Here is a 10,467-nt window from a genome sequence, read left to right as displayed (position 1 = left end):
GTCTGTTGATTGTTATTCAACCTGTTCAGTGGACTGGGGGGGTACGTCTTTTGTGACGTCCTCCTACGATTTCCGTGGGTGGTTCCTCTTCTGTTTCTGTCGGGTTGGAGGTGTTCTCGAAAACTACGTGTAGACCATTCTCTCGAAGTTTGACTCCAACGACTTTACTTTGCATTCCCAATTCGAAGGTACTCGGTGACGTCGTTCGGTGTCTTGATGTCTCGACCCATTTCTAGTGTTCTCGCACTTTAGAGGTTCTCTCTCCACTCTAGGCAGCGATCCTCTCCAGCTTCTCTAAGTGTCTCACCTTTTCGAGGTCGTTGCCATCGCTGGAGTCTCCGACATAAGCTTATTTTTCACAGTCAGTGTAAATCGCTACGTTTTTTCACTGGTCTCCACCGGTCGCGAGGTCCCTGTAATTTTGTTTACACGTCCATGGTCGTGTAATTCCATACGTATTACCTGTCTTTCCCGGGGTGGTTAATTCAATACATGTCTGGCATCCCACGCCCGTCTTTCGTTTTCTTGGACACGGTTATGTTCTCGTCAGGTAAAGGTTAGGTAGTCAGTCGAACATTGTCTTTCCGGTTCTCTGAAGCTATCCAACATTAGTGTCGCTTGGGACCTTGGTGATGGCGGTTGGCAGGCCATCGCGACAGTTTCTTTCACTCGTCATAACACGTCACGTTTTTGGAGGAGCGTCTACACTTCTCGTTCCCTTTAGACCTTCTTGTGCAACGTCTATGCAAAGGTTGAATGTACCCGTCTTACTTTGATCGAAGAGGTCGTTTTCTTCCTATTTTTTGAAAATCTGTGTACGTTGTCAATTTCGCTGCAACTGGAGAGTCTCTTCTATTCTCGACATAATTTCGAATACATGATAAGGGTCTTCTACTATTTTATTGGAACATAGTTCTCACGTGGTCTCTTGTTGTGACACCCTTGTGCCACATGTCAGTCCGTTGTCGGTTTATTTGCGTTTGTTTCCGCTCGGACTTTGTGTTGGCAGGTGTGTCGTGATAAGTTCTTCATTCATCCTTGAAGGAATCCCGGTCTTTGGTTTTCCTACGACCTGTTTGACAGATCGTTGTTTTGTCATGTTAATACCCTACCTATGGGTCATCTCAAGGTTGACTCCCCCCATTTCTCTTGAAGATCACGTTCAGACGATCACGGTCAAGATCAAAGGTGACTAACGTTTTACTATGTTTTATGCAAAGATCTATGCCATGAGAGAACATTTCTCAACCTGACAAATCGCATTTATCTCCTCACTAGGTACTTTGTTACTTTCGTTGTCTTCTCCCGTCGTCGTCGCTTTCACTGTCGGTGATGTCGTCAACACTCGCCGACGAGAAACTTTAACGTGAGGAATACGACGTGTGTGAAAATAGGTCCCGATTATGTGTCGAGGTAGTTCGATGAGAAGACTCCTCTTGCGTATCATTTTTGTCCCCCGGTTCCTATTTCAACACAATGAGGGTCCTCTTCAATGGTGTCACTTACAACGAGCGTGTACGTACGTCTGACTTCTCCTTGTGACAGTACAACAAGTCGGCTTAGCTACTGTGGTCGAATGGACTCCCTAACGTGTAGGTTCTTCATGACAAGTGATACTCTTCTCCATTGAGACGGGTGACAGGGACAAAGTCAATTAATTGTGGATGTCGTGTGTCACAGGTGTGATCCGGGGCTGCAATCGGAGCCTGTGTAACTCTCGCATCCACACTTGCCGCAAACACATCATCGGTCGTCGATGTCTTGGTCCGCCCGTCGTTCCTTGTCTGTGTTGGTCCCAGGGCCTTGTTTTTACGTCGTCGTTTTCGTGTATCGACGAGTCCATGCTTCGACCGGGGCGTGATCGACGCTCCGCCACAACTACTTTGGACCCTAGGGGGTCACTGAAATCTAGTCTGCACTGATCACTGAGGTCTTCCGTTTGGAATCCGCTCTCTTCACATTTCACTCCTCGCGGTTCGTAAACCGATCCCTACTTTTACTACACCAGCGCTCTAGAATTATCCAGGTATAAGACGCATTTACGTGTAGTGGAATTTACTGGGTCTGTGTGACAGCGTCTTCATGTAAGAGAATAATACAATGGGCGCTATCACTGCCGTAAAAAAGGGACTGGTAAAAATGACGTAAAACAAAGTGTATAGCTCACGTCTTAATGTAGCCTCCATGTTCCTTATAAAATCTCCTGGTACTAATTATTTCCCGACTAGTCCGATTTTACAGGTCCTTCTCCAGTGAGATAACTACGTCTGAGTATCACACACAGTCCTTTCTAGTCTCCTTCCGCTTATGAACACATATCTGAAGTTCACTCTTATTTGTCCATTCAGTCACCGGTCAATACTCAGCGATAGCCGAACAGTATTTTCTATGACAACCTGTTCAGAATGCACCCTCAAGTTACCAAAAGACATGAACTGGTTTCGGTATCCGCATGGTGGTTCCAATACATCTACTACTTATTCAGGTCGAGAGTGCCACTTTTTGTTGTTTAACGGGTTCTTTTAATTTCCTGTTTTTTGACAAAACTAGCGAAAATTACACAAACGCTTATGGTGTTGTATTTTTTCTGACCGACACCCGACCCCCTTCTTTAGCGGGCCGCGAAGTTTCAGAAAGTATCTCTCGCAAAACTTCGTACGTACGACTTCCATGACACTCGTNTCAGGAAATCGTGTCCATACAACGTTTTCATTGTTACCAAGGTGGTTGCTAGGGATGCTGCTATCGATATTATTTCTGTTATGTTGTGTAACCGTTTAATGGTGATTAAACGGTTACACAACATAACAGAAATAATATCGATAGCAGCATCCCTAGCAACCACCTTGGTAACAATGAAAACGTTGTATGGACACGATTTCCTGAAGTAATCTTCGTAATAACTAGCAAACTAAAGATCATGTACATCCACTGCACACATAATCTGAAATAACAACTCATATTTCTCGCATCAAATGACATCAAAACGCATTTTAATGGCCAAACTAACTTTAAAATAGGCATTTTCCTTCGAGAATAAAACGAAGTTCGGCCATGTTTTTTTTTCTGCAGGGAGAAATTTGAAGATCACGTGGCATAGATGCCAGCCATTGGAATGAATGGTGAAAAAAAACGTAGGGATCCTATAATTTCAGAGGCGTTTTTGTTGAAATACTACGTCCTACGTTGTGGACCAACGTAGTTATAACACTATTTTTTGTGAGACTGGGTTGTAATATCACTGCTAATGGGGATCCTATAATGAAATGTTCAGGATTGTTTTCAGGATTGTCTGAGAACTTTCTCTGATTTATAACTTTATCATCAGCATACAACTGGGTTACCCACAAGTACAGCCACTGCCCTACCTAAGTTACAAGCATGTTGAATCCACCTTTCAAATCTACAGCTTGGTGAGCGTTTGATATGGGGAGATTTTGGAGCGTTGCCTAACCTGGTACTCAGTGTTCAACATTCTGATCAAGCATATAAAGGTTATCGGATATTGACCATCCTGCGAGCTGACATTTCCAGAGTAAAGCCCCGCAGTGTGTGAGTGTGTGAGAAGCCAGCAGCATATTTATTAGAGAAACTCCATATTTAAAGTGAGATGGGAGGCATGTGGAGCGAAGGTTCACTCTCATATTCACGACTCACATTCATGCCACCAACACCTTCCATTTGCTTTGATTCACTGCAGTTTTATTCAGTGTCTTTGAATCAGGCACAATAGAAAGTGTGTTTTGTAAGGCCTTGATTTTGAAAAGCCTGTGCAGGCAGAGGTGCTCAAAGTGTCCTTTTATCGTTGCCAGGCAACAAGGCACAGTCGAGCTGCTGTCAATCATTTTGCTTGAAAATAATAACTAATGTAATTAACTAACTAAAGAAATAAAGAAGACTTAGCATCTATTTCAGCCGTTTGCCCTTTATTGTATCTCAATATTCTCCATTACCGAAACTGCATGGAAGATGCACCGCCAAATGCTTCTCTATTTTCCTTGATTACATGAGATTCAACCAACCCACTCTCTTCGGTCTGCGTACAAATGACACGACTTTACACATTGGAAAATGCGTGCAATAGATACGCTAAAGTCCGATTTTGCGTGCCTATAATACGCCAACTATTCCCATTGAGTTCTGAGTCCGAGTTTTGCGTGCATATGAGACACAAATGGATACGGTCGGGTCTGAGAAGACCGGAAGCTGTGTGGTCCATAAAACGTGTTATTACTCAATATCAAGCCACGATTATTGATTGTATTTGTCGTCTGTGAGGAAAATAAATGGGGCACGGAGCCTCAGAATAATGAAATCTGTATCTTTTTTTCCTCCTAATTTGTTATTCTTTTCTAAATAACACACTGTTATTTACTCAACAATAACACACAATTATCCTTGTTTTTATTTATTCGTTTAATTCTATAATCTCAGGCTTTTTAGCCGTTTCTCAGGAATTGAATTTCAAAATAAAGTCACCGGAAACAGACGTAGACCTTTAAGGGACATTTTGATCATCATCGCGATACACAACACAAACCCACTGAACCGATTACCCAAGATCCTCAGCTAGAAGCTCGGTGATTGGATTGTTTAGCCGCAATGCACGTTGGGATATGGTGTTTATGATGAAATCCGAAAACATTTAAAAAAAAAAAGAAAATAATACTTTATTCCGAGTGTTCTTGCTTTTCTCTTTGGAAGTCATCACATAACGGCATTGTAATACACGGTTCGGCTGTATTACATATTACACATCTGCCGTAGTTCTTTATTTATAGAGCCCTGATGAGAAGACTTCTGGACAAACAGGAGAACTGCCGCCAAAACTGTGACGTGGATCATAAATATATCAACAATTAAACAACATCTTGCATTTCTTTTCACAAAATACGTCTCCTTGCAGTATCAATAGTAATTCGGCTGACTTTTATATTTGATCCAATTGGTAGATAGGTTATATTTACACCATAACGGTGCACAGCTGATAGAAAAGGACTTGTAGTTTTTAAAGATATTACTGATTTTNGTTATGGAAAAAAAGTTACATACAATAAAAAAACAGCTGCGGGTAAAATGTACCCGTTGGCGGTTCTAGTGTTAAGTCCCTCTCCCTTTGCCATCAATCCAAAATCAGCTGAGCTGCAACATTATACAGACAGGTAATAATCAACATAATCACAAGGACACAATATGGCTCTGCTAAAAACACTCACTCTTACACGCACCAGAGTTATATTTATCTAATATTTAACTCCCTCCACCCCCGCATACAATCCCTTTTAGAAGCCCCTCTTCTCTAATTCAACAACGTTGGACGAAATGACATTAAGAGAACGGAATTTACAATTAAAAGGCTGTTCAACGTGTGTTGCTAACTTGATCCGGAATCCTAGCTTTATCTGTTATCTGTAAACGTTCCCTAAATCTACTAATTTAGGGATAATCCACTGACATCCTTTAATACACATGTTAATTTGAATCAGATGTACTGATAATATCCGCAATATAAATCTTTAAACTTCTTCTTACCTTTAAAAGTCCGTCACGAACGGTCTATTATGCTGCAACTCTACAGCTCTGCTAGCCTTGGCGCTAACTTCCGGGGAACGATTGAGAGGCTCCACGATCCGCCATTGCTGTAAAAAAGTGGTCCATTGGAGTGAACGGAGATGACGTAACTCTCAGTCTATACGGCGCTGGCTATTGTGTTTCGCAACCTTTATATATACAGTCTATGTTTGTAAAAAGTTCTCTATGGCACGTCTCTACTGGGAATTTAGTTTTAAAAGACGTTTTATTTTTTCCCAAAATTATAAGTTGACAGTATTAAACTGTGTACAGCCCTGGAGGTTTAGGCGATAGGAAACACATTGGTGTGTACAAATTTAAAACATGTAATTACTAAATGGGTGAAAATCGCTTGTGTCCATAATGCGCAGCGTTAATATATACCCACATAACAGCTCATTGTTACTTTGTAATTCTACTCCACTACAATTCAGAGGTTAACCTGGTATTTTTACTCCACTACATTTATTTTAGTTACTTTGCAAATTCTGAGTAATGATGTGAAAAATAAACAACCCTTAAAGCAGACTTTAGTTACACCTGAGTAAAATTCAGGGAAGGTGATTGTCAAGTGCCAACAATCAGGAAATATTTGATAGTTGGTGCTTGAGAAGACTAAATCTGCAGATCTCTATAAAGTATATTAATTACTCGTTATTCTCTACTAATAGTTAATTAAAGACTGTATATAATGGCTATTTTGCACATCCCTTTCAAGATTTCAAGATTTTCTAAGGTTTATTGACATATCATATACACAACTACGGTGTATGCAATGAATGAAAAACTTGGGTCACAGGTTCCTCAACAGTGCATTACAAGACATCTATCAATATGTGTGTATACCTCCACTATTAAACTGTAAAATTCTGCACATTTCTTATTCTATCTACATACATAAGAGTATAATTAATGTGTATAATATCAGTTAAAATAAGTGCTTCAACATAGTTAACATTGCAGGAAAGCAATATATTAGACGTTAAGTACTTTGTCAGGCTTACTATTTATCTGTAGATAGATACCCCCAAAGCTTTTTTCTTATTTGAAAGAAGACCTTAACCTAAAGTATTATTTAATTTTTAAATAAAGGTTAATTAGTTTGTCTGTTTTGCACATCCTCCTATTAATATCTTTGTACATCCAGCACTAAACTGTTTTATTGTAGAGATCACTTACAGTATCTTCTTGATTTTTTATATTCTATATCATTGACCTTCTACTTTCCCCTGAAAGTATGTACTTTTAATATTTTTGTCATCAAATAACATTATTCAACAAAAATAACATTATTCAACAAAAATAATTCAATAACGTGCTTTAACCACTAGGCTACGGTGCACACAAGGTACACACAGCATACTAATAATAACTTTGTATTATTAGTGTAGGACACTTATGTATGTATAACATCTGAAGATGTGTAGTTTTATTCATGTTTTTACATAATTTTACAGGATATTGCTATACTATTTCTCATGTTTTACTCTCTACACATTAATATCTGATTTGTAAAACATCACAGACAGAAAGGTATATCCGTCATTTAATGGTAAGCTATTGAAATTGTGATTCCATAGATGTGTCTCCCATCACCCAAATCCCCTGACTATTCTCTCAACTCAGTATTTACATTCTTACAGGGCTCTATAAATAAAGAACTACGGCAGATGTGTAATATGTAATGCAGCCGAACCGTGTATTACAATGCCGTTATGTGATGACTTTCAAAGAACAAAGCAAGCACACTCGGAATAAAGTACTATTTTCTTTTTTTAAATGTTTTTCGGATTTNTTGCAGACCGTTTGCTTCCAACATCCTTTCCTTCAAGGATATGTTCTTGTGAAGTTTTCGATGTTGCAGTCTCTGTTGGTAGACCTATCATATTGGTGTCACACCAATATGATAGGTCTACCAACAGAGACTGCAACATCGAAAACTTCACAAGAACATATCCTTGAAGGAAAGGATGTTGGAAGCAAACGGTCTGCAAGGTCAAAGTACAATCAGGATGAGATTTAACAATGTTGTAAGCAAGCACTATGATAACAGAATGCAATTTGAGATTCAAATGAGTTTTTTTGTGAGGGGGAAAAAAGGCTGATCAATTAAAAAAAATGGGACACTAACCTTGTTTAGAAATGATGTATTTGCCATCCCGGAGTTTCACAGACTCTGTTGGAGGAATATACTTGTAAAATCCATTACAGGTGGTTTGCCTACTGTGCAGAGTGTGTTTTGTATGAACCAAGATATCACACTCTGCACAAAACCACTCTGATGGCATACATTCCTCACAACGGATGACAGCTTCTTCCAGGAGACAGTGATTGCAGGTCATCTTGACGATATTCTTAGTTATTAATAAGTTGTCAACGTTCTGTGGCCTCGCCTGTTGCCAACACTGTTGAAACTCTTTTTGCCTTTGAGTCCAAGATGACAATGGTGGCACATCGCCAACACCATGCTCCTTAACGGTCTCAGAGTCCCGTAGAAGGTCTTCTCTGCATATTAAAATCTTTAAATACAGAAATATAAATACATACCATGAGGAAAACATTTCATATGAAACATACCTTATCTAGAAAAAGTCTTCAAAAGTAGCTTTTTTCTTACCAGGATCTTGGTAGCTTAGACATGGTGTTGTTATGGTGGAACTACTGCATGGAGGAGTACCATCTGTTTGGGGGGGAAATTATTCAAACCCATTAAACAGATTATTTTAGCTAATTGACAGATTTAAAGAAATGTTACAAAAACACCAACCTTCAGCAAACATGAAAATATCAAAGCTCAATGTATTTATTTTTGCATAATCATGTCATTTACATCCGCTTATTGGTTTTAGTCCTTAGTCCTCTGACAAAATCGATGTGCAAATATATAGAAATATGAATTATCAACAGCATTATTAAACCAGTGGCTACTTTAAATCACATATACTGACTTTGATTAATTTCATAAAATGTAGACTAACAATTAGAAGAACTTTTTTTCCTTCGTTTGCTGCTGGCCACACGTTGCCCATCTTGGTCTCTCTTCCACCAGGTCACTTTTGGACGTGGTTCGTCTTCTTTTTGCGTCTTCTGCGTGGTTCGTCTTCTTTTTGCGTCTCCTTGTTGAGTTTCCTTATTGAGTTTCTTTATGGACATGGAATGTAATGAAACACAGAGTGAGAAAAAATGCGCATTAACTAACTGGATTTAAATAATGACACTTTGGGTATAAAAAAAACAAGAAACTTGCCTGTGTGTCCTCAACATATGCATCCCCAAGCAGAAGAAGAGCTTCTAGTTTGTTGGTTTTTTCAGTTTCTTTCGACATTGTGCTGAAACAAAAAAAGAAGGTGTTAGTTAGATCATAGATGTAGCTGTAATTTAAACTAGCCTAATATTAAGTGAATTAAAGTTTAGACCAACATCAGCATTATGAGGGAAAGGTATGATTAAAATGTTTTGGTATAGGGCATTGATGTTATTCTATTAGCAATGGAGGAACAAGAGTATGTAGATCTCCTTTGAAACCCCACCCCTGGTTTTAACAATAATTCAGTTATTATGAATTCCTAATGTATAACATATCATCTTCAGATGCATGTTTTTTGGTAACCTGTACCTGCTAATGCGTTTTTACTTTTTGGTTAATGCACAGAATATACTGGATCATGTATCGGCTAGCGGCTAGTAATGTCTGTTTAAATATCAACGGGACAAATATCTGAGCAGATCTCGGATCGGCTCGAAGAGTGAATTTAAGCTTTAAAACTCAAAATACTGTCAAAAAACTGAAGAAGCCCCATTATATTTACAACATGATCACCTATGTTACTATCGATTGATTTTAAACTGCAACAGCTCCGTAAAACGACAGACGTTAGCTTAGGCTAACTCAATGATGCTAACTGAGCAGTTCACGGTTTAACTAGCAAATAATTTGCACGCGTAAGCTTGTATGTCGACACATGGTGCTGTGTAAAGTGATGCAAAAGCTGAAATCATTTAAAAAACATTGTAAAGTAAATGTCTTTATTACATTACAGAAAACGGGTTTACCTCGAGGAACTTCGTGTCAAGGAGGGTACAATGTCTTCTTCTTCTTCTTCTTCTTCTTCTTCTTCTTCTTCTTCTTCTTCTTCTAATGGAGAATCGCCTTCTCGAATTGGACTGCGCTGCGTCCAGTGGACCTTTAACGAAACATGGTATGTGGGAAACACCATATCCCACATGCATTGCGGCTACAACATGTTTCCGGTGACTTTATTTTGAAAATCAGTTCCTGACGGACGGCTAAAAAGCCCAATATTATAGAATTAAACGAATAAATAGAAACAAGGATAATAGTGTGTTATTGTTGAGTAAATAACAGTGTGTTATTTAGAAAAGGATAACAAATTCGAAGGAAAAAAAGATTAAAAACAATACAGATTTCTGTATTCTGAGGCTCTGAGCCCCATTTAGTTTCCTCACGGACGGCAAAAAAAGTCCGACGTTATACGATTACAAATAAAATCAATAATCGTGGCTTGATATTGAGTAATAACATGTTTTTATGGACCACACAGCTTCCGGTCTTCTCAGACCCGACCGTATCCATTTGCGTCTCATATGCACGCAAAACTCGGACTCAGAACTCAATGGGAATAGTTGGCGTATGATAGGCACGCAAAATCTGACTTTAGCTTATCTATTGCAAGCATTTTCCAATGTGTAAAGTCGTGTCATTTGTACGCAGACTGAAGAGAGTGGGTTGGATTCAACAGTTCTCAATGCCTCTTTTACTTCTAGGTCCAAAAACAGTTGGTCTTGCAGTGTTATTTTCAGCTCGGAGCTCATGAAAGAACAGCAATTTTCGGCTCGGAGTGCAGGTCTTTTTGTTCAGTAACAGCTAGGGGACAC

At 39.1% G+C, this 10,467-nt stretch overlaps 1 protein-coding gene across 1 annotated transcript; it reads right to left on the bottom strand.

Annotated features, from left to right (window-relative positions):
- Positions 1-7,753: 7,753 nt before the first annotated feature.
- Positions 7,754-9,788, bottom strand: LOC104957109 (bone sialoprotein 2-like). Its single transcript, XM_010784722.1, has 5 exons — positions 9,625-9,788; positions 8,819-8,900; positions 8,550-8,712; positions 8,189-8,251; positions 7,754-8,090 (listed from the first exon to the last, which is right to left on the bottom strand). The coding sequence occupies exons 1-5, from the start codon at positions 9,786-9,788 to the stop codon at positions 8,053-8,055; spliced, it is 510 nt and encodes a 169-aa protein (XP_010783024.1). The 3' UTR covers positions 7,754-8,052.
- Between the last annotated feature and the right edge of the window lie 679 nt (positions 9,789-10,467).

This window comes from Notothenia coriiceps, unplaced genomic scaffold, assembly GCF_000735185.1.
Source record: "Notothenia coriiceps isolate Sejong01 unplaced genomic scaffold, NC01 NC01_scaffold00026424, whole genome shotgun sequence".
In the NCBI taxonomy this organism is placed as follows: Eukaryota; Metazoa; Chordata; class Actinopteri; order Perciformes; family Nototheniidae; genus Notothenia; species Notothenia coriiceps.
Note: the sequence above shows the minus strand (reverse complement) of the source record. Positions and strands in the feature narration are given on the sequence as shown.